This window comes from Apostichopus japonicus, chromosome 12, assembly GCF_037975245.1.
Source record: "Apostichopus japonicus isolate 1M-3 chromosome 12, ASM3797524v1, whole genome shotgun sequence".
Taxonomy (NCBI): Eukaryota; Metazoa; Echinodermata; class Holothuroidea; order Aspidochirotida; family Stichopodidae; genus Apostichopus; species Apostichopus japonicus.
The window spans coordinates 11,139,375-11,164,777 of record NC_092572.1 but is presented as its reverse complement, the minus strand read 5'-3'; the positions used below and the strand labels follow the sequence as shown (position 1 = coordinate 11,164,777).

General features: G+C 34.3%; 3 protein-coding genes and 1 long non-coding RNA gene across 5 annotated transcripts; 3 read left to right on the top strand and 1 right to left on the bottom strand.

Moving 5' to 3' along the window:
- Positions 1–1,613: 1,613 nt before the first annotated feature.
- Positions 1,614–7,068, top strand: LOC139977353 (uncharacterized). Its single transcript, XM_071986642.1, has 7 exons — positions 1,614–1,853; positions 2,068–2,376; positions 2,815–3,117; positions 3,764–4,069; positions 4,601–4,714; positions 5,846–5,888; positions 6,975–7,068. Exons 1-7 carry the CDS (start codon positions 1,757–1,759, stop codon positions 7,066–7,068), a joined length of 1,266 nt encoding a protein of 421 aa, XP_071842743.1. The 5' UTR covers positions 1,614–1,756.
- Positions 7,069–7,097: 29 nt separating this feature from the next.
- Positions 7,098–11,046, top strand: LOC139977810 (uncharacterized). Of its 2 annotated transcripts, XM_071987463.1 has the most exons (6): positions 7,105–7,656; positions 8,482–8,564; positions 9,024–9,072; positions 9,240–9,329; positions 9,425–9,499; positions 9,752–11,035. In XM_071987463.1, exons 1-6 carry the CDS (start codon positions 7,589–7,591, stop codon positions 9,840–9,842), a joined length of 456 nt encoding a protein of 151 aa, XP_071843564.1. In that variant the 5' UTR covers positions 7,105–7,588; the 3' UTR covers positions 9,843–11,035. The 2 variants fall into 2 exon arrangements, with proteins under 2 accessions (XP_071843565.1, XP_071843564.1); XM_071987464.1 differs by lacking the exon at positions 9,240–9,329 and having other exon boundaries at positions 7,098–7,656; positions 9,752–11,046.
- On the bottom strand, positions 10,266–12,273 carry LOC139977811 (uncharacterized). Its single transcript, XR_011796699.1, has 2 exons — positions 11,790–12,273; positions 10,266–11,062 (listed from the first exon to the last, which is right to left on the bottom strand). It is a non-coding gene; the product is annotated as an uncharacterized lncRNA (long non-coding RNA).
- A 5,121-nt stretch (positions 12,274–17,394) lies between these two features.
- LOC139977352 (uncharacterized) lies at positions 17,395–24,916 on the top strand. The gene is made up of 6 exons (XM_071986641.1): positions 17,395–17,649; positions 18,629–18,766; positions 19,658–19,759; positions 20,446–20,547; positions 21,469–21,567; positions 24,693–24,916. The coding sequence occupies exons 1-6, from the start codon at positions 17,586–17,588 to the stop codon at positions 24,914–24,916; spliced, it is 729 nt and encodes a 242-aa protein (XP_071842742.1). The 5' UTR covers positions 17,395–17,585.
- Positions 24,917–25,403: the final 487 nt, after the last annotated feature.

The window sequence follows — 25,403 nt, the reverse complement described above, 5'->3', positions numbered from 1 at the left end:
GATGAGCTATTCAAACAAATGGGTTTTAACCACGTGACGTTTGACTTTGGTTCCCATGGCAACCACATAGTTGATAATACTTCACATTTTCATTGTATCTGTGAAGGTTTTACATCAATTCAGTGTTATAAGCCAATGAGTCTGCGAGACAAGGGTTTAACGTGGGATATTTCAAACCAAGGTTGAAGAAAATCTGCCCAGCCGTTTAGGAAGACACAAAATTGGATACACACACGCAGACATGTTCTGACAACTCCCGCAGTAATAATGGGACACCAGAGAGTTGCTAATCCGGGAAAATAACCGTTACCATGGCAACAATTGCTAAGGCTGGTAACCTAGCTGTACAGGACACAACTAGCATATGAACTACAGTATCTCATCCTTCCTAAGTGAGGGATGATATAATAATATCTTACATAGGCATGTTTTACATACTATCAACGTTTACTAATGCTTACGATTTCATGAGTGTTAGGAACATTGAGTCTTAGTTTAAGATAAAGTCTGTAGTTACAGTTTGTTCTTTAATTAAAGCCTCAACTTAGCTTTGAACTATCGGGTACTCAAAATGGCTTAAGCAGAAACTTAGCGATAGCATTCGTTAGAATGCTATTTTGTAACATTTAGAACAGACTACGGTGTAGTCGCACAGAACAGAGAACAGTTTAAAAAGTAAAGAAAATGAAAGGCTGCTTAATCAGTGACGTACTAATGACGCACTGTTCACGATTGCTTTACTGTATTCATTAACTACGTTGTTCGCAGCAGTTTGCAATCTTCTTCCTCGTTTCGCGTTGATTACTTGTGTTAATTAAGTACAAGACAAACTGTACAGTTACAAAGGGATAGTTTTCAAAGCGATTATATTCATGCTGATGTTTTAAAGTGTCCATTTTTCTTAAATAGATAGCACATTGCGATTAAAAGAAGTAGCAATCTGGCTCAAATTGATAGGTTGCACAGGATAGAAACATATCCGCAGAAAATTGAAATAAACAATAAGTAAGTATAAGGTGATGGGCAATTGTACCTGCAGTTCAACTTCGTTGAACAGACATTAATTATAAAACAAAAATAAGAGTAAATTTCTACTTGATAAAGTGATTTTTCATTACTTCAAAGGCATGGTAACTAATCAGAGATTATTTTGGTATGGCAAAAAACTGTAACAAAACGTTCACCATGTTTCACACCTTAAAATGAATTTTCAGCAGTCGAAATATGTGGTATTGCTTACTATATACGATACAAGTGCTCAGAAACAGGTGATTATAGATCATGATCATAAATTTAATAAAAAAGAACGACATTTCTGTAACATCTGTCTATCGTTAATTGGTGCCGAGACACAACTCAAGTTGCACAAGGATAAGAGAGCAAATCGAATCGAGCAAGTTGTTTAAACTTTTCTCCATTCTACTACAAATCGACTAGGGTAAATGACCTTCAGAATCGACTCGAAAAAGTTGTTCAAACTTTTTTTCATTCTACAAAAAAAATCGACTAGGGTAAATGAAGTTACCTGATTTGGTAATATTTCTTCCCCCCCCCCAAAAAAAAAAATTGACTCGATCATTAAAACAAAGTCACTTGAGACTTGATTCTGGACTTCAGTGCCTTGGTGAAGCATTTGCGTGGGTTATACCGATTTTCTCCAAAATTCCCTTTCTGTTCCGTTTGAATGCATTCAAGATGAAGCCGCACGTACTAATTATTACTTCCTGTATAGAGACATTATCAGCCACAGTCTAACATGCGAGCCAGTGCGGAAATGTATCTAACGGTGATTGAGATGTCTCTCCTTTTACAGCTTTTGTGTTTTGTAATTTTAAACCTAGGAGTTGCTGATGGTGAGTGCTCACAGATTTTCTTATAGAAATGCTCAATTTATTTATTATCTTTGTTAAATATATCGCTACATGTCAATACATTTGTTTGTTTCGTATCATTTTAAAAACTTTCGTAAAATTGATTTGTTGTGTCTGCCTAACTAGTTATTAGGACAGTTCTAAAGGAAACGTCTGACAAAAACTTACGTTGGCATATGTACTATTTTCCACACAGGACAAAATGTGCCAGTCATTGAGACACATACAGTACTACAAGGGGAACCATTGTCTTTAATTTGTCCATTAACTATTACAATGGATTGGTTAGTGTGGAAACATGATGGTAACGTTATATCATATTATTCAGAAGGGTCAACGACAGATAAGAGTAACATCTCGGTCAAAGTGGAAGTACAGAAGTCAATTTCTACGTTGGAATTGAATAATATTGGATTCACAGATGCAGGGAATTATTCTTGCAATCAGTATGAACTGTCTTCATCTACCGAGAGTAAAAACAGAGAATGGAGAGTACAAGTACAAGGTAAAATAGGCAGACTTGTTTCTTTTCTTGGTCTCACAAAAATAACACAAACTAATGTATAGGCTGCTATGAAATATTTAAGGACTATATTGAAGAAATATCTGTTAAGTCAAAGTGCATTTGTTTTGATCGGGAACGTTTCACGCAGATAATAGCTCACTATCCCTGAAACCTCCCCTACCTTTCTCCTTATCCTCCGGCAGTGAATTGATAATAAACCGTTAGGATTTTGTAAAGTTAACATTATTTGAAAAAATGTGTAACGCTATAAACCTTATCACAAATAGTAAACACAATAGTGCTTAAAACCGTCAATAATGTCACATGAAAACATATTTCAAGTCATGTCATACATGAACATATAGGTAAATTTTGCAGTGTCTGTTTATATGCATCAGTTTTATACTAGACTTATAAAAAATTCTTCTTTCCTGGCAGGACAATTAGCAGTTACTTTAAATGCAACATCGACCGTGGAAGGTGAAAACATTTCAGCGACTTGTTGTGTAGAATATGCAAGTTACTCAAAATACGATAACGTTGGTTATTTTTGGTCAGTTAACGAAGATCCACTAACGGTCGTGTCCACTACGCAAGAAAGAATCGAGAGGAATGAGAATAGACGTAATGCGTGTAGCAGTGTCATGTTCCGGAGTTTGTCCATATATAATGCCAAAATGCTGGTTTGTCGAACATCCAGCTTTCCAAACCATTTCTCCACAGCTGTTCTAAATGTTCAGTGTAAGATTTTGATCACTTTCAATTCTAATTTTCACATGACGTTGAGTATCTTATGATCTTATCAAATGTTATACATATCCTTCGAGTTGTAGTAAGTCTGTCGGATACAATCGAACAATGAATATATCACATTTTGTTGTTTCCTTAATGCTTAAAGCTAACAACGTTTAAGTAGGCCTACAGCTTTAGAATATGTGCTTTTACGCCTGTCGGGTTGGCAAACTTACGAAACAATTTACCAATTGCTGTTAAAAGTAAGGTGATAATGGATGTACACCACCGTCCAATCAAACATATTTAATACATTTTAAACTACTTTATGTAATTATTTAGAAATGAAATTGGACTTGTAGACCTTTGCGTTGTTATACAGATAAGGATACAGTTACTAAATATGAGTCATTCGAAGAACATATTTTCCTTCTAATGATTAATTTTGAGTATTTTTAGCTATAAAATATTCTGATTGCAGTAAAGGGGCAGCCCACTACTGCTCGGGTAACAAACTTATTGAATATATCAAGTTATGTCTACATTGTCGCAATCATCAAACTTGGAATGAAACAGTGTCTTACTGACTAATAACTAATAAGTTGGTACCATGATATAACCTGCTTAAAATGAACATCTTAAATACATTTAACAGACAAACCAGTGGTACATAAACTGCCCAGAGATGATGAACTATATGTGAAGATAGGCAAAGAAATTAAAATAATTTGCAACGTGAACGGAAACCCGAATCCAAACGTGAGTTTAGAAGAGAAACTATCTAATGAAACTTGGCAAACGTCTCGAATGAAACCTTCCAGAGTGATTCAGGAGAGTGTAACAACCAAATTTGGCGTGACGTTTTCCTGGAGGGTAAAAGAGGAGTCGTTGGTCTTCTATCGATGTATGACAGAGAATTTTCTTGGGACATCTTATTCGGATGAGACTGAGGTTATAAGCTGTAAGTTATTTATGTGTAATTAACTTAAATATTACACAATTTTGCCCAAATACAATATTTTTCATAGTTTTTTTTATTCTGTAATTGTATACCAACTTCTCACGTTCTTCAACCTACCTTACTTTCGTGGTGCGCTTGATATGATAAATATCCTTGATATTATGTTATGTTTGTACGAAACCTACGTTATAAGAAAATGGGCAATTTAATAACATGACATAAAACAATAAAATATGAATATCTTGTTTAATATGCCTTATCTTGTTCAGAACCTTCCAACTCATAGAAACACAGGTTAACAGCCCAAAATACCCAAATGTAATGAACAGATAACCAACTTCAAATTCTGAAAACCAACAAACTTTCACCAGACGAAAACACACTACTATGGTGACTGCGTCAAAAGTCACCATAGCGGTGATCGCTTAAAGAGCGGTAACGTATACATATTTTCAACTTCTAAAACTACAGTTTTGTCAGTCTTTGACGTAACGTCTATTAATAGTGAACCGCCTTCAATTTTTCTTCAAGATAAAGGCATATGGAGCAGAGGCCGTTTCTTCATCACCGCCGCCGTTCTTCTTACCATTTGTGTAGCAGCAGCAACTATATTTTGGATTAAAACTATGCGAAAGTCCGGGGTTGGTAAGTTAAGTCACTCTTCTAAAAGTAAAATCTACAATGATGCCTTTCATAATTTTGATTAAAAGTACGAAAGTACTATGAAGGTTGTAAATTTCGTTTATTATTACGTGGGACTAATACCGATATGAAGAAAAGTAGATTATATTTTCCAACCAAAACCCATTTTGTCTATTTTTAACAAAGTGGATTTCTGATCGCATTTAATGTTTTTTTGAGTCAAGACTTAGGTTGCTAGATTAACATAATTAATATTGATACAAATACCATTATACTACATTTAATTACTAGGAAGGGTTACTTCATTTAAAACGAAATGCCGATAAAAAATGAGCTATAATACAAGGCACAAAGCATTCCCCAAAAATGAATTAGTTAATGTAATAAAATAATGTAAATAAAATTTAGCACGAATATGAAAGCTTTGTGTTCAGTTTTCTCGCGATAGCAAGTATAACTTTGTTTTTACAAAACCATATATATATATATATATATATATATATATATATATATATATATATATATATATATATATATATATATATATATATATATATATATATATATAAATACATCATTTTTTACTTTGATCCAACTCCAAATCGCACTAGGAATGATAAAATTGAGCGAAAAATTTGCTTATAAACAAACTAAAGTATTACATTTGCGAGACAATGCTTTTGGCTTAAACGGTTCTCAAACTTGCTAATTATGAGCAAACAAATCATATTAATGACGTAGATCTTCTGTATCGACTTAAACGTGAGAATCACAGTTCTTATTTAGAATCACACAAAGTTACGAAAAACAACTGAAACGAAAATGTAACTACCTAGTTTTATTACTTTTCCAGTATCAAGCAGTCTATGATTTCCGAATGTTGATCGTTTCTTTTCTGGAGAGGGTCACATAGTCGATCAATGTTTATGAATACATGCTCGTTTCAATTCATTTAGTTTGTGTTACGTGGTTATTTGCTACTTTTTGTTCACTTTTAGTTAATGTGGTCAAATATCTCGCTATTTGCGCATGTGCTAGGAAAATGACACGATATAACTGAAAGAACGGTTAAGAATGATATAAGTCTGTGTTCTGTGAAAGAAATGAATAGTTACTGCACATTTGTCTTTGCAGATATTGCCCGGAAAGAATCGATAATATCATTACACTATAATAGGTAAGCCACATCGTTCATGAAAATATAAGATATAAGAGACATTCTTGGTATTATATTCTCAGGTGGAATTTTAATAGTTTTGATATGGAGAGTTCTTACTCAACCATTTTTCACCTACCCACTTCACACTTTCTTAAATCGAGATACCTACTAAATAATGTATGTAAATCATTCGCTCCTTTGCACTGTATATGTTGGTTCAAGATTATCCTCATAATGCAATTTTGCGTACATAACTGGGAATTACTATCAAGTCATTAGAGCGCATATGACTTATACAAGTGAACCTTTGAATTTAACACAATGAACTTCCTTGTTGCTTTTCTTTCGTCAGTGCAAAGTTCAGGTCTTGGTTTACTGGCTTTTTACTAACACAACATCAGTCCATCATTATTTCTAGTTGATTATTGATACACGATATATAAATAAATGCAAAGTTTTTGACATAATCGCGAAACAGTCAGCAGGCAATGCCCTCATCTATGACAATGAAAATGGCTTATGTATTTAGTAAGTCGCCTCATTGGCTTGTATATTAAGTAAATCGCCTCAATGGCTTATGTTTTAAGCAAATCGCCTCATCAACTTCAATAATGGACAGTAAAGTTCGTCCGTCCATATTCGATTTTTTAAACTATTACATTGTCTTAAGACAGAAAGTATGTGGGAATCTGATATGGTGGTGTTGCATCTCTTCACATTCATTGGAAACAATCAATAACGTATAGAAAATAACCATTGCTACATCATTTCAATACAGTAAACACAGTCACCTGATTATGTGTGGTGACACGTAATATTGCTGTCATATGTTAAGTATCTATGCAGGATGACGGAAGGTAATCGTTATTTCACTTGTTGCTGTGTTAGGGTTCTACAACATAGAGCCTTTTGGAGGTCATTTATACATTTTGTGTTACATTTAACAAATGTTTCACGCCTGTGCTAATCAAAGTACACAAAGACTACACTGACTTTCACTGTGATAATAAACAAGCCATATAATAAATCACAAATTGAGTTTGTTAAAGATTGATAGATGAATAGACAAAGTTCCATAAAGTTCCCTTTCTGTTTCATTTTAAGAGAATTGAACGATGGAGATTACGAAACTGAAGCAGGAGACAATCAAATCGCTGACGTATCAAATAGTTATATGGCCGTTGAAGGTAAAGTGTAACATAACCGAACACTAAAATGAAAAATCTTGCATCTGTTGCAGCCTCTCAAATTGCGATATTGCCCTGCACATCGTTTGCATGATCTTTTTCTCTGGGATCATTACTACGTATGCGGACTGTATCAGTTGCGTAACGAATGAGGGTTGTAAAGGTGCGAGGCCCTGGTCCCGGAACCACAGGGGCCGTATTCTAAAGATAAAAACGGTGCAGACAATACATTGCGTTCAAACGTGACAAGTTCAATACCATTGAAAGTAGTGAGAAGTAAATCTCAAGGCAGCAGTGCTGTCGCCCAATTGTACGATCAATTAATTTAAGCTTACCCGAAGAGTTGATAATAATGTTTTAACACATTCTTGTAAGGGTATGCTTATGTTCACCACTTTAGCTTGAATGTTGTTGCGGATATACAATACAGGTACTTTAAATATATGTATTTTCTAATGTGGACGAGTTATTTTCATTTTCCAGTATCAACATGTCTTTGGTTGTTATGTAAATCATTTACTAAGGTGCCTTATGAATGTATTTTTCGCAGATAGTAAACCTTATTCAACTGATGAATTCCTTTCACCGTCGACGATTAGGTAAATATCTTTCGAATTATGTTTGTTCTTAAATAAATGATTTTAAACAAAATATTGAAAGTCACAATTATAAATAAGGTATTTATTAGATTTCTACGATACTACGTATCGCATAGTAAACAACACTTTTATCCATTGACCGGACAAATACGAAATACATCAAACGATAGAAACGTGTGCAAATTGTAGACATAAATTATTTGCTGAGCTTAAATGTTGCACACACAATCAACCACAAAATAAAACACAGTTGACGATAATCACAAAGTCACATTCTCGATGCAAGGGCGCCCAGGTTGAGAGTGGATCGGTTGTTTGGTTGCTTGGTGTTTCATCCGGGTTTTCATCCGGGTTGTCTTACGTTTTACTATAACAAACACTCACCACGTCGAAGAGTTATCGGTAAAACCATTCACAATATTATTTGTTGTATACGTTCCAAACAAGTAACCACAGCAAATAATACACAGTTGACGATGATCACACAGTCACGTTCTCGATGCAAGGTCGCCCAGGTTCAGAGTGGATCGGTAGTTTGGATGTGGATACAAAATATTGCGAGTATCGCGTGATCTCTCCTTTATTATGTATATCAAATACTTCTCTGTCAATGTTTCAGAGTTATATAAGCCTATGAAGTATACATATATATTTCTATTATCTGTCTAAATGTGTTTTTGCCCATGATGTAACCAATATCTTGCTTAAAATATTATCTCACGTTGAACGAACGATACGGCATTTCATTATGAATCCCTTAAATGTATTAATAAACGAAGTAATAGAAATGCAAAATGTTTCCAGACGTGTTTTGTTTTGTTTTAGTGGGAAGAACATCAAACAACTCAAAGTAGCTTCGGATGATAAAGAAAAATATGATGGATGCATCGCTAAAGACAACGAACAAGGTACAGCTGAAAGCCGACACAAAAGTATAGCAGATTCAAAGCAGCTAGCTTCTTTTGTCTATATCTCAAGTAACTGTTACCTAGGTTTATTACAAACAAAAGTTTGATATATTCAAATGTTTTGTAATCGGAGTGTATTAAGCGTAAAAGAGCAGTGACTATTTCGCCTTGAAGTTTTCTTTGCAGAGCAACGTTAGAAGTGACACCTGTAGCTTATCAAAGTACAACTTTTATTGTAACCGTAATACATTTACCAGTGAGATCAAGCTACATTTAAAAAAAATGATGCAATCAAGATTGTAAATTTTCTGGAAAATTCCCATATTTATTTGAATTATCTCGGGAGGGGGGTGTGGGGGTTGTGTTTCCGAGGACAACAAATCGTCAGTTTGGTAGTAACCAAGTTCAGTGTTTTCCTTTACATCGCAACATGTTATACTCTTTCCATATTTCCAACAGACAAAGAAATATATGAAATCGATGATTTGTTTACAGTGTGCTCTGAAAGGTAATTTCATACATACATACATACTCTTTGCATATATCTACATGTCTACTGCTGCACTGTCATAATGAAAAACGTAAGAAATATTTGCATTCAGTGTTTTACGTTAATTGATACATGAAATTAACTTGAGCGTTACTAGGTTATTTTCTTTTTGCCATTCCTCAAAGCGTTAAAGATATGTCTGGGAAATCTAAAACATGCCTTCCTGGTAATGAGAAAGATATTGCAGGCAAGATTTACGATCTCGTAGAAGCAAGGTAAACAACAAACAATCATCTCAACAAATGAATTATCCTTTTGTACACTCTAAAACATTGAATCAACATTTTTCTTTATGTCCATTTCTTCGAAGTGTTACAGAAATATCTGAGAAATCTGACAACGCCAACGAAAATACCGACCATGCGTACGACCGTATAGAAAAAAGGTAAAAATAAATAAATAACGAATGCAATGAAAATTTGTCTACACTCTCTGTCATGACTTATTTACTAAACAGTTGGTGACATAACAAGCACGATAATGTTACTATAGTGCTACGTGGTCAGTTATAACTTTCAAATTATATATTTTCTATGTTTAAACAATTTTTAATTCTGAATATATAGCTGTATATATCATATTTTCTATGTGTAAACAATTATCAAATATATAATTCTCAATATCATCTCTTTCACAGTGAAAAAGAGAAAAGAGAAAACATATCTAAAAAGGGTGCGAGACGAAAGAATTATGATAAGCTGAATACTTTGCGACTACAAACAAAATGATTCTTAAAAAATAGTTTATTATTTTAATGTGTCATGAAAGAGCTCATAGTGAGCCGCACTCTTATGGATAAGGGTTCGTGTTACCAAATACCAAAGTGGCTGATTGTAGACTAGTGATTTATTTGACGGTTTTACGGTATCTACTAAAACGTAAGTGTTGCAACGTATAAACTGGAAAAATTTAATGAGAGTTTTTGACGTGAGCTTAAAGGATATATATACATCCTGTGCACAATGATGTTTAATAATTTACTAATGCATACTACATTATAAATTAAAGTTCATAAATACTTTAGAATATTATGTAACACTTACAATGTAATTTTGGAGTGTGTTGGGTTTATTGGACAAATTGCAATCCAGAAAGTGTTTGGTCTCATCTTTTGTCTAATAATTCAAAGATTAAATATTTTCGATTGTTTGTTTGAATGCTTCAATCAATATATGGTTTATACAAATGTAAATGTTAATGTTAACTTTATCTAGTGCGCGAGATTAAATAAAGCATCATTAGCTTATTATACATTAAAAATACATATAGAATACTTTTGCCATGATGTAAAAACATGAAAATAATAACGCAAAAAAACCCCCCCACTAAGACACTGGTTACTGTCGTTGTTCCTGTTCCGTAAATATATATTGATATATTTTTTTAACTAAAAAACCAAACGGTATCATAATCAACATATTTTTAGAATTGTCTACATAGAGAAGTAAAAGGACAATCTTGTCGTACCACGATATTATCAAAAAGACCGCGTGCTATTGCTAACAATTTCGAAAAGTTTCCAAGATAAATGAAAAATATATAACAAGTAATTAATAACGAAAAAACATATCCTACATTACCGACAAACTAGTATGGTAGTCTATGCAGCTCATTATAAAGGAAAATCAAGTTTAAGAAGTCCAAAAGTCGAAAATAAGTATTTTTCGAAATGTTTAACTGTTTTTTCCCACGTTAATATTAAAAAGCTATACGCTACTGCATTTACAAACATTTACGAAGACAAGTATCTTAAGCTTTAATTAATTGCAGTTTAAAAACTAGGTATTTATAGTATCATGATAAAACTGCTGGTTAAAATTAACAAAGAACCCCGCAATATTTTACGAATGTTTAGAGTATATCGTATATTACAATGAAGTCTTCGTTACTGGAAGACATTTGAAATTATTAGAAGTTGTATCTTGTCATGTATCAAATTTTCAGTCACCTACCGCCAGCCGTAAATGGGCTAATGTGTTCAACAACTTGACGACTGAAGATTGGAATAGATTCTACAGTATTCCTTGGGCTACAGTTTCCGAATCAAAAATCCAATATTTTCAGTTTAGAGTTTTACATAGAATAATTGGGACCAATAAACTTCTTCATACTATCGGAAAATCCGACTCTCCAAACTGTACCTTTTGCGATACGCATATTGAAAGTATAGAACATCTGTTCTGGGAGTGTAGTGTGACATCCACCTTTATTTTAGGGGTTGAGGCTATGTTATTAAATAAGCAATTCTTCTTCTCCAAGAAGGATATCCTTCTTGGTTTCGGTGTTGATGTAGCTCACCCATACAATTTTCTTATTTTATATATGAAGCATTTCATCTTTCAATGTAAATTGAATAAATGTATTCCTGTTGTAGAGGATTTCTTCTATAAATTTAAGTTTACAATAAGTGTAAAAAAGTACACACAACATCGATATCGTAGTAAAAGTAAGGTTAACTTTATGCAGCTTAAACAAGCCTTTAGGACATGTGATTCTCTTTTCCATTAATCTCGTTCGATCAATTGTGCTGTTTATTAGAACAACTGTTATTTTGTTTTGACGTTTATTTAATCTGAAGCATCTATAGTATGAAAATATGAAGTCTGTTAATTTGACTGAAGTTATCAATAAATGGAGGAGAAAAAAAAAAAAAAAAAAAAAAAAATTTCAGTCACCATGGAAACCTTTGAAAAGAAACTATTTTGTTGCAGTTGTGTTATCATAACATATTTTGATGAAATATCATGTCAGCTTGTTGTAAGTTATATAGAAAATAACCTTGATTGCAAATAAATCTTTGTATTGGGAAAAGGATTTTTGAATGTTATCAAAACCTGAAAGCGTAATAATCCGGATTACGTAGTTTAATGCCACGCGTAAAGAGGAACCTGTCTTCAGAGGAACCTAAAGGGTGCGTGCGTCTGTTATAGAGGGAATCTTACCGAGTGTGCGTGCGTGCGTCAAGAAGAGAAGGAACCTGTTCTTACTGAGGGTGCGTGCGTGAGTTGTAGAGAGAATCTCACCAAGGGTGCGTGCGTGCGCCACGTACAGAGGAACCTGTTCTTACTGAGGTTGCGTACGTCTGTTGTAGAGGGAATCTCACTGAGGGTGAGTGCGTCCGCTCTGGAGGGAATCTCATAGACGGTGCGTGCGTCGGTGACGATCAGCTATATATATATATATATATATATATATATATATATATATATATATATATATATATATATATATATATATATATATATGCTAACAGGATAGATGCCAAACAGTTAGACATTAATCCTCAAAGGGCGACGAAGATTCACCGACTGCTTCTTAAATGTTATAGATTTTATGAATCCATATTGGTGTGTAATTTATACGGTTGTTATGTTAACTCAGAATTTTAAAATATAAACAGAAAGTTCGGGATCTTCATAAAACCTGGATAAGAGTTCATGTTTAAAATGCACCACAAGTAGTTTATATGATTAATAAAGATTTCTATCAATTTGAAAGAAACAGTTCTTAAGTTTTTGTAATGACTTCTGATCAAGAGACCTCTAGCGTGTGACAAACTTTGATTGATTTATGACTGTATACATTGGTGGTTTGTTACCACGGCAAGTATGCTAACAATGGACTATGTCTTGTAAGTTAAACATTTATAATAATAAACACAGTTGGCATATATATCGTATATTTTTTATTTCATATTATTCCAAAATGTACGTATCATCACAAGTTCACAGGAGCTGATTTCATAGTTTTGACAAATTTATATCAGTCACAGTTGAAAGAGTAACACCTATCATTGGTTATTGATTCAGAGCTGTCGGTATTTCGTTGATGTGATAGGGAGCAAATTTTAACGTTTTAGCTTCGTTTTTTCCAAAAAATAACGAGTAAATGCCTCGTCCACTACGATCGCTAATCAAAAAAAATTGTGACAAATAACCAGTATTTGGATCCCAATCCATATACTGAAAACAGAAACACAAACAAGTACTTATCAATTGTCACTTTTATATAAACATGGAGCAAAATCAGAAGCATTTGACAACTCAATCAAAACTTGTGTGAAACATAAGAATATTATATTATATAATATTATATAGTTTCTTTGTAAAACTTGACCTTATTTTGTTTAAACAAAAACAAGCTCAAAAAAGTTCATCTCATTAGCACTTTAATATGTAAGAAAACAATTGAGATGCTATCAATTTATATTTTATAGGTGACAGTGTTGCTATGGGGAAAGTGTCTGTTTTTTAGCAAGTTTGGAACTTTCTGGCTGAAAATTTTAATATAATCCCAATCCCTACTTCCATTTTCAACAAGTGCCGTATATTTTAAAATTAATTTTTATATGATGGTATTAAAATAAAGAAATGTTTATGCTTGAACGAGTTTTTGCAAGTCAATAAATTCATTAATTACTCTAGACTAAGTCTTATTTTCTTATAGATCACCCTGAATGGAGGTGGTACGTTAATTAGATGCTAATTTAGTCAATAACGAATCAACTACTCGGTAGGCCTGGTATAAAAAAGGTATATAAAGTTGTTGGCAAAACGATTACAATTAAAAAGAAACAGAGATCTTCCTATCAGATTCAAAGGCACCAGGGGTGCACTCTCTATAAACAAAACACTTGCCTAATATGCTCACATCGACATTAATAGAAAGCCTATAATACGCATTCACTTTAGCACAGTGGCGTAGCCAGGGGGCGTGGGGGCGACAGCCCCATGAAAGCATGTCGTCTCCCAGTTGCCCTTCCAGTGGGATTTCAGGTGTCGAAAAAAATTACATGTGCGAAAAATGTATCATTGGTCTGAATGGTCTCGAATGTCCATGATGACCACTCACGAACCATCCTTCGACCGCGGACCGGCAGTAGTCTATAGTTGCTGAAAAACCTGACGTGACATAGCGCATAGGCCGAGAGGACATCTACAGTAGTAGCACTGTACTGAAAACGCATGTTAACGACCGTCGAATTATATAATTCCTGCTCTAATAAATACAGGCGCGTAGCCAAGGGGGGGGGGGCAAAGGGGCGACCGCCCCCCTTAACTTCCTGGGATATTTTTTATATGTTTTTATGATATCGCTAGTAATTTCCAAATAGAAATGCTTAGATGCAACTTGCAAGGCCTGTGAAGTGCCATTTCCAGCGATCTGGAAGGCATTTTCGGCCAAAATTTTCCCTGCACGCTTCGCGCCAACCCATGGTGGGGCTACGCGTAGATAGTTTCCAATGCTGAATCTACCGCTCTGATACTTTGCCTACAGGTTTGCCCTCCCTTGGCAAATTCCTCGCTATACGCGCCTGAATAAATACTAATTTAAACAGCAAATCAGGGTCATCTAACCAGTGCGCCATTAACTGATCAAAAAAGCTAGTGAGCTATATTATACCCTTATAGAAAGGTTGTTTCCAGGTACTGGAATGCCAAAGAAGATGTAAAAGGTGAAAAATGCTGACATCATACAGGTTTCTCACATCATTGCTCGCGTCATTTGCTCGATACTCTGATACATTTTCAAGTAAGGAGAAATACTATCGCTGAGAACTACCGGCCAATCAGTCTATCACCCAAATAATATCTCAGACGCAATTTCTGATGTCAGTTTAACATATAGTTTGGTCATTTCAGTATGTTACTTGCCTGAAGCCCAGTCAATCTTTCCTTATTTTTCACGCGCAATTTGCAGATTTGTCAAAAATGTCAATGCCGTTGTCAAAATTGACAAACAAAAGATATGTCAGGATATGGTCTAAGTCCCCTTTCCAAAACCTATATCACTCATACAGCGCATTATTTTGTTTTATATTGATATTTAAACAAATATCGTCAGCGGAAAGAGTAATATTGTATGCTTCTTTTCTGTAGAGAAACACACAAATACGCCTTGAAACTATACTAAAGTAAAGGGAAAAATCAAGAATAAAAGAGAAGAGAGAGGTAGCGAGATAAAGCGAGGGATAGATACAAACAGACAAGAGAAACAATATGAAAGACCAAACAAATCATATAATTCCTTATTACTAAAGGCAACGAGAAGAACGATTTTCGACGGAAATCAAACAGCAATCGACCTAAATGATAATATGTCTCAAGAAGATCAATATTTCTAATCAGATGCGATTGACAAACACACACATAAGCAATAATCGTTGCTAGGGATTTTTTATTAGTTTGATACGTAAGCGACGAATATTAGTAACTGTAAACACTTTTAATGAGATTTCAGGCAGGTTCATTGAAAATAATTTCTTAATCGATAACCTCGTAAGGAACAATATTCAGTAGGTAGTGTAGTTCAATATTCAATGTATTATATTGACAAAGTGCGAGAAACACAGTTAAATATTTTTCAAATTAAAGTGGTGTTGAATATCATTTCAAGGGGTCGCTTTTGTTTTGTATGAAGTGCTGTCTCGATTGATATTTTAGTTTTGATAGAGTAATGGATTAAAAGTACAATCTAAGCCTGTAACGTGGAACCTATATCACCATCAGTTAACTTACAGGAATTGTCTGGAGGAAGATGTTGATACATTTTCCTCGTAGTTCTTATTTTTTCTCTTTCAAACCATGTAAAAATTGTCCCCATTTGACGTTTTCTTCTTGTAGAAATTTGTTTTCAAATTCACCAGTTTCTCACCAAACGCACCGTTTGTTCGAACGCATCAAATTTGTTATTGACGTAGTGTTAGGCAAATAGGCAAAACGAGCGACTTGAAGTTAGCACTCGCAGAAAATACACTCTCATGTGTACACGCATAGGTGATTGCCTATTATATATTACGTTATATCGCGAACGTATACAACCTATCATGCCCAGTTGGTATACGCACATAGCGTTGCACATAAATATACCCTCACCCTCAAACCACAGTTCATAAACTGTTCCTCGAAATCGCTGAAATAAACTTCACGGATCAACTTTACCATAAAAGGAAACTTGACAAGAATTTGGAACACCGAAAGATGAAACTTGGCGGAATCGATGTCAGAGCATAATGTAGTACCGAGAAGCTTAAGCTTCGCAGAACTGTCCGATTGTAAACGTTAGAGTAGCCTACGTGCGAACGTTCTTCGCGTTGGAGCTGGACAGCGCGATTTATATACAATGAAGAGTCTGCTGTTCAAACTTGTCCTTTGTTACACATAAATCACGAAATCCCCGATGCACTACATATTTGACGGTTTAACGATTTGCTTAAAACATATATAATTTATAAGAAATTTCACCGAAAATTAGGAAAGAAATTAATCTGTATTCAAACTCGGTTTATATTGTGATTACTGTAGGAAATTAATGGAGCGTGGGTTATGTCGCAATCTGCATTTGCGAAGGTTATGTACTGTTCAAAGTATATTTGAAATATCCATCATACACGATTAGAAAATCTTTTCTCTGTCAAACGTAACATTAGCGTTCACATATTTTGAAAACATGTTTGGAAAAGTATTTATCCCTTTTTAAGGTAACTTCTAAGGACTATCAGACAATTATTTTAAAGGAACGCTCCTCTTCGATATTTTATAGGGGAACATCTAGTTTTTTTTAAGTCTTTTACTTAGCTTACGACACATATAGTTGTAATCCATCCACAAGGAACATTCACTGCAATAATTATTAGTAATACAAAAAAAGTCTTCACCACCTCGAATGCCAGAAAAATGATCATGTTGAATGTTTGATAACATTACCAATGTACTTGACAGCGATATTGTGGAATGAGGTAGTGCTTTCCAAAGATTTTGATAATGATATATACTGATTACAATGTAGTATTCTACTCTGGACTTACACTTTAAAAAGAAATTTGGTAAGAACTACTAAGTTCGTTACACAGGGACGGTAAAACACTGGAACACATTTCTTAATATACATTTAACAATTAATTTTTCATATAATTTTACATTATAGTTATTATCCTACCTTCGTTAACCTCATCTTCAAGCCATGATTGTTGGCTGTGATCAATCATTTATTTCATCGCTTTCGTCAACAACAAATATCATTTATTTTCAAAAATATTCAGCAGTACATGAACATAAACCATTTCCTATTTTTGTTTTGTTCTACAATTTCAACTCTTTTAGTGATACATTTATACATGTCGAACAATTTTATTTAAACAGCACAAGCAGCTGCTTTAAGTTAATTTTCAGTGGCAAATTAAAATCAAATTGCAGCTTTTAGAAAAAAAAATATTGTTGAATTTGAATAGATCATCAAACAAGGTGAACGTTACAAACTGAATGTTCTAACAATGTAAATGAAATTCATTACTTCATGGCGTCTCCGTGATATTTAATTAGCAGTCATTTACAAGTGTTGATCACTCGGAACAGGTTGCAAATACTTAAGAAAAGAGAAACAGCTCACCGTATCTTGATACAAATAATACTCACTGGGTTAACGATATCGCGACTATTTTGTTACATAAGGCGTCTTATCGAAGAGGAAAAATGAAGCTATTGAATATATTCGTTATTATTATTTTGGGGACATCTTTGACTGAATGGATAGAAGGTGAGATTAAGCTTATTCTGGATGCAGTTTAAAGAATATTTCAAGCCAAAATTATTCTTTTCACTCATGAACGAAGAACATATTCTATGCATCCAAATGAAATTGACATTCATTTCATGTGTACTGTTAACAAGAAAACAACTTTTGAAGTTGACACCTTTTGAACCGAATGTGAATTTGCAGCAAATACGTGTGAAGCAGATTGACGAAGTTGTTTATGTTTTTCTTCAGAATTTGCATCTAGACTCTAATTCTTTATATAAATGCACAACATTTACACACCATGTCGTAACTTTGCAGTTGCCCTATCTTATCCAATCTCTAAAATATAAATTGAAAGATGGGGCAAACCAAAATATATATTTATCAAACTTGTTTGCTTTAAAGGTAGCCAATGTTACAGTTTCAATTATCAATGTTTCGAAGTAAGAATTGTATACAATTTCAACTAGATGTTTACAATATGGTATTTTGTTATTGCTTAAAACTCCATTTTCCCTGAACTATCATTCATCATTCTATATACTATAACAAAAGGTAAAATCAAGACGTATTGAGTCAGATGATAAAACTTTGATCTAACATGACCATTTCTGACTCAATTATTGAGGGTTCATGTTATTTCGATGAAATGATACAGCATAAATTACGGATTGTGCTTTTTCAATGATAATAATTCAGAATTTATTATATCGTAAACGAATAGCTACTAACTGTTGAAATGTCAATGAAGGATATTAAAACAATATCGAGTTTAATTAACCTTAACAGTATTTAACTAAATCAATTTATTTGGTGATCCGCGTAATGTCTTGCCTCTTCATTTCATTCCTATTTACATACATTCACTTTTCCCCTTTTCTTTCGATTATGCATAGCGTTAACATCAATATTCAATCTGTCCAATGGAGTCCAAGTTAATCAAACGTTTATCTTTTATTTTCAACTAAAATCATGACCTAATTCAAACATCTTGTAGGCAAGCCGAACATCTGTCACTACATAACAACCATCGACGAATTTGGGAAAGTCAAGTGGATGAAAAGTGGTACAAACTGCGATATTGTCACTTTTGGAGGTGTGAAACAGACAAAATCCGAACCAACAACATTGCCAGGTACGATATAAACACATCAGTACCATAACTGAAACCGTTTACTTTAAGTCTAGAGAAAAAGAATCTTTCATGCATATCTTGATATAATTCGGTTGTCTCATTTAATGGGATTAAACTAATTCTTATTTTCCATGATTTATGTTGGATATGCTCCACATGATATGATGTTACTTACCTATCATATTCCATGAATGGTTGAAGCGGTGCATTCAGACGTGGGCAATGGAAAGTGATATTCCTTTTTTTCTGTGCAAATTTCGTTTTACTGTTAAGTTTATAGTAATCCAAACATAATATCCATACATGTTGTTCGTAAGCTATAATAGGCTCAAATATTTCTCATAATTTGGTGGCTATAGCTGCATGGTTGGTTTCATTGTGGTATAACAGCTGCAGCAAAATTAAGGGAAATGAGAAACAACTCATTCGAGACTAGTGTTGCTTGTGTAGTCTAACTACATTCAAATTTACATTTTATGTATTCAGTTCAGTAAAACAATGAAATGATACATTCATAAAATACCGTTGACAGACTTTATATAAGTTTTCAGTGAGTACCTGGCTAAACCCTCTACCTTACTACATTTCTAGAATGTTCTAGAATACAACAAATATGACGCCATAATTTAAATGTTTTGCTTTAAGAATATGGGATATGATTGTATCAATATACAGTAAAATGCTGACCAATTTGACCAGCGTATTTTCTTGGGGGGGGGGGGCATACAATTGTTTAATATATCGTGATCAGTGTTTGGTAAAATGTTTTCCCAACTTTTCTAGAGTCGATGATTTAAGTTTCTTTTGCTCTCAACAAGCCATGGCCAGTTATAAAATTACTACGTATGAGAAAGATGTATATCCACAATGGAAATGTTATATTTTCAATAGGTATTGGCGATTCTACGGAAGCGTCCACTCTTGGAAATTCCCTTGAAGTTTCCTCAAAAGAAGATTCCACCGAGGATGAAACAACTCAGACAACAACTGATCGTAAGTTTAACACTAACAGTTTAATGATGACATTATTGAATGTCATCAATTAAGAATATGAGCTATGATTGTCTTTAGTGGTTATACTATTAAAGGTATCAGTTGAGCAAATCACATATAAACTTTAATAGTATAAATAGTACAATAATAAATATTTCAATTTTAAGATGCTGGTCTGTACCAATCGATATTGTTTCCGAGTCTAATCATTAGGTAATACTTTTTTATCGTTATCGTTCAGGTTTATCTTTTCATGATCCTCATTTTTTTTCTCAAAATTCTCGGTTACCGACCAATTAACCTGATTTATGGGTCGAAAGTATTAGTTAATTTTGGGAATATACATGTTCATTGCAAGCTTGTTTCTGTTGGTTCTCAACAAGCCGTGGCCAGTTATAAAATTAAAATATACAAAAAAATATGACGCCACAATTAAAATGTTCTGCTTTAAGAATGTGGGTATATTTGTCTGTATATACAAGTAAAATGCTGACCATTTTGACCAGCCTAGTTTTTGTTGGCCATTCAATAGCTTAAAATGTCGTAATCAGTGTTCAGTAAAATGTTTTCCCAACCTAATTAGAGTCAATGACTTAATCTGTTGGTTCTTAACAAGCCGTGTCCAGATCAAGAATTAATACGTATAAACCTGTAAATCCACAATGGAAATGCTTTATTTTCAAAAGGTATTGGCGATTCTACGGAAGCGTCCACTGTTGGACATTCCCTTGAAGTTTCCTCAAAAGAAGATTCCACCGAGGATGAAACAACTCAGACAACAACTGATCGTAAGTTAACACTAACAGTTTAATGATTACATTATTGAATGCCCTAAATTAAGAATATGAGCTATGATTGTCTTCAAATACATTTGTATATATGTTTTGTTCCTTACAAGCCCTTCTGCGTTACTTCGTACTTACTTTTAAAGCATTATGCATTTCAATGTAGGCGAAATGAAAAGAAATACTAAGTATTGCTCAAGATAAGACTGTCATTGTCACTATCCGTGGCTTTGTTTACCACAGGCTGGTTGATGACCAAGTATTTGTTGCTAACACTTGGTTTTCTACAACTAGTGGTCCAGCTTACGATAGTATTCATCGCAATAGCATTAACACCAAATTGGACTGTCTCAAAGCGTTCCACGTTTACTTCTTTGTTTCAATGAGACTTACTTTGCTTGAATGAGAGTTGGATAGTTAAACAAATGAACGAAATTGCTATCACAGCTTGGCACGATAGAACATCAAACAACTTGAACCTAATGTAACTAACAAAGCTGGCGTCGATGTTTTAATCGTATAATTTGTTAAAACTTTTGTTTGTCTCATGCAAGACATACTCGACTAGGAAGCCGAAGTGCAGCAACTCATAACATAATGTCATACTCTTGGTAAGGCGGTATAGTTAAAGTATATAAATATATATATTCAAAATATATTACGTCATTATAAAAAATGTTCTGCTTTAAGAATAAGGGTATATTTGTCTGTATATACAAGTAAAATGCTGACCATTTTGGCCAGCTTAGTTTTTTTTTGGCCGTTCAATTGCTTAACATGTCGTGATCAGTGTTCAGTAAAATGTTTTCCCAACCTAATTAGAGTCAATGATTTAATCTGTTGGTTCTTAACAAGCCGTGTCCAGATCAAAAACATTACGTATAAAACTGTAAATTCACAATGGAAATGTTTTATTTTTAAAAGGTATTGGCGATTCTACGGAAGCGTCCACTGTTGGACATTCCCTTGAAGTTTCCTCAAAAGAAGATTCCACCGAGGATGTAACAACTCAGACAACTGATCGTAAGTTAACACTAACAGTTTAATGATTACATTATTGAAGGTCCTATATTAAGAATATGAGCTATGATTGTCTTCAAATACACCAATTTGGGCTGTCTCAAAGCGTTCCACGTTTACTTCTTTGTTTCAATGAGACTTACTTTGCTTAAATGAGACTTGGATAGTTAAACAAATGAACGAAATTGCTGTTTCAGCTTTGTATCCATCCATCCATCCATCCATCCATCCATCCATCCATCCATCCATCCATCCATCCATCCATCCATCCATCCATCCATCCATCCATCCATCCATCCATCCATCCATCCATCCATCCATCCATCCATCCATCCATCCATCCATCCATCCATCCATCCATCCATCCATCCATCCATCCATCCATCCATCCATCCATCCATCCATCCATCCATCCATCCATCCATCCATCCATCCATCCATCCATCCATCCATCCATCCATCCATCCATCCATCCATCCATCCATCCATCCATCCATCCATCCATCCATCCATCCATCCATCCATCCATCCATCCATCCATCCATCCATCCATCCATCCATCCATCCATCCATCCATCCATCCATCCTACCATCCATCCATTCATTCATTCATTCATTCATCCATCCATCCATCCATCCATGCTTAAATCCAAGCTTAAATCTTAGCTTATAGTTCTGCTGATAAAAGCTGCATTCTCCGGTTACCAAGGCAGCTTAAAAAATCACTTGCCATAAAGCATTTATAGTTTTCACCAAAATGTACTCAATATAATCTGTATATATGAATGAAAAGGGTTGTCAATGAAACCTATACAAAATTTAAATTAATCTGAGAGGATCATAACTACTGAAACTTTCGCAATATCGAATTCGACAATGCGTACACCTTCAAGAGCTAATTTGATAGCAGTACAATTGTCATTATTAAACAGTTAATTAACCAATATCTTGTCATATTTTTAAGTGATCGTTGTTGATAACTGCAATCTTTATATGAGTTAAGCGAACTGGCAAACTGTAGAACGACGCTGTTGCTGTATCACTAACTGATTATGTATAAGATACCCACTTCGAACAAGTACTGGTAAGTAAGCATTAACGGACCTGATGTCGACAGAGCAAACATATTGATGTACAAGAAGTAAAAATCGATTTGAAAGATGTCTGTTATGAAATATTGACGACACATGACTTAAACGCTATTGACAATCGCCCTGATGCTGTTAAGTTTCGATTAATATCAGAAGGTGACTATAAATAAAAGCAGGCGCATACAGTGAAAAGAATGTGATCATTCAGCAAATCGGTAGATCAATCAAAATGGAATTGATAAAGCTTTTAGCAAACATTGGATATCCCGTGAAGCTGTTTGAGAAGCAATAACATAAACGTTTAGCTCAGTGTTTTATGTAAATGCAACAAACTGGTTGGCTTTGGCAAAGCTAATTAACTGTAACATGTACATGCTATGGGTATATTGTAGAATACATACATTACAGAAAGACCTCCTTTATGCGTTTATGATAGGAACGATGTATTGTGTTTGCGAAGGTTATAGGGCTATTGTAAAATGGAATCGGCAGGACAGATTTATTTAAAGAAATATAGTGGGAATATTATAGGCTGTCACTTTACATCAAGTAAAGTGTCTACAATTTGAGAGTCTGGCATACTGTTTTGCTTGCAAGATACAATAATACTTTTACCAAAATTGAAGGTGAACTCAGCGAGGACTTGATGTCGATGTTCGTTATGTACAGAGCAGACACAATGCAAATTATATTCTTCTTCTATTTTTATAACTTTTGTTCAAATTTCGTCTGCCTCGGTTGATTTATGCGATTCAATGTTGGTCCTACTGGTCAGCATATTTCACAATATGTATAAAAAAAAAGAAGCCACCAAATTCAGCATTTGAAAACCAAGACTTCTTATCAGAGCATATGAGCGGTGTTAAATTGTCTGTGAAATAATGTAAATTATCTTGAAAGACATCTGATGGGATAGCTTTAACATTTGATATTTTTCTGGTTACAATGGAATTTGTTGTCCTATGAAAAAAAATTCTGGTAAGAATTGAATTATTGAGCTTGACTTGCCAATGTTTGTAAACAATTGAGACAGTGTTAAATTGTCTGTGAAATAATGTAAATTATCTTGAAAGACATCTGATGGGATAGCTTTAACATTTGATATTTTTCTGGTTACAATGGAATTTGTTGTCCTATGAAAAAAATTCTGGTAAGAATTGAATTATTGAGCTTGAATTGCCAATGTTTGTAAACATTTGAGACGGTGTTAAATTGTCTGTGAAATAATGTCAATTTTGTAAACTATCATTAATGTCCTCTGCTGCGGTTGCTTTAAACTTTAATATTTTCCTGTTTACAATAAAATTTGTTGTCATACTATAAAAAGGATCAAATTCTTGATCTTCACTTCTTTGTAATAGGTTGTGTTATGCATGTTGCTATCATGATGTGGTGTAGCTTCAGCCATATAACAGGAAAAAAGTAATATGGAATGCTCATGAATGATATAAATATTTAGAGAGCGTAAACGTTTTTCTTTAATGGTTTCTGTTCAAATAACAAGTGTTGCAAAACTGAGCAACATTTGTTCACTGCACATACAGCAGGTCTAATCTTACATTAAAAAGTATGCAAATTATTTCAAAGAACCTGACTGATTCGGTTCATTACTCACTTCTGCCTTGTCGAGCATTTTAAAGAATTATCTTCTGAATAAATCAGTCAAGTTCTAACATTAAGATTTGAGAGTGGTGGGTTCTGTCAATCTTACATAAAGAAAATCAATTAACCAAATCGAGAGATTGGTTGTCACACAGAGTTTTCCAATCGAGTCTGAACTAACGCGAAAGAATAAAAATAATGGTACTAGCAATGGTGTCGTCATGATCCCCTTACGTTGTAAGCTGCCGGCTATGTTCAAAGAGGGGGGGGGGGGGCGTTTCGGGTCCTGTATACTGCCTAATTGTCAATCTGACACGCAGTTATAAAATCTCCTTGAACATATTCATCCGCCACATCTGGATCGAGATGACTGTATCCATCATTGATGGAAACGGAGGGACTGTTCTGTATAATACGTTTTACCGTTTTCCACAGATTGCACCAGTTGCGATTGGAAGCCGATTGGCAAAAGCAGCTATTGTTTAATTCATCGACCCAATGTGGCTCGGAATGATGCCAAAGAGTGCTGTAAACATATCTCGACCAAGTCCCATCTGGCTTGCTTTGGTTCTTTCGATGAAAGCAATCATGTTTATGGGACATTTGATCTGTCTGCTGATGTCAACATCTGGGGAGATTGTACTGCTGGTAGGCATTAGGAAAATCTGCAGGCTATGTTCAAAGAGGGGGTGGGGGCGTTTCGGGTCCTGTATACTGCCTAATTGTCAATCTGACACGCATTTAAAATGTAGTCATTGGCGTAACTTTGCTTTTAGACCATATTATAGACGTAATTTATAGTCCAGATATACCCCATAATGCCGCATTTTGAGTTCCTATTTTTTTATTTGTTCCTGTGGAAGAACCCCTTAGCCCTCCAAAAGGCTAGCCGGGTTAACAACCCCCTTTGCCATTCCGTCCCTATTTAAATGGATCCGCCCCTATATGAAGTTCCGTGATGTTGGTATCTTATTGCATCGTAAGTATATATGGATATCATTTATAGAGGTACCCCCTTCAAGTTGCCTATGTATAGATTAAACATCAAGCGTCAGATCCACTTTCCATATATATTTTTTTCTATAATGTGATGAATACGAGGCATTTCGCATTATCTGTTAGTACACTTAATTATAGGTAAAAATA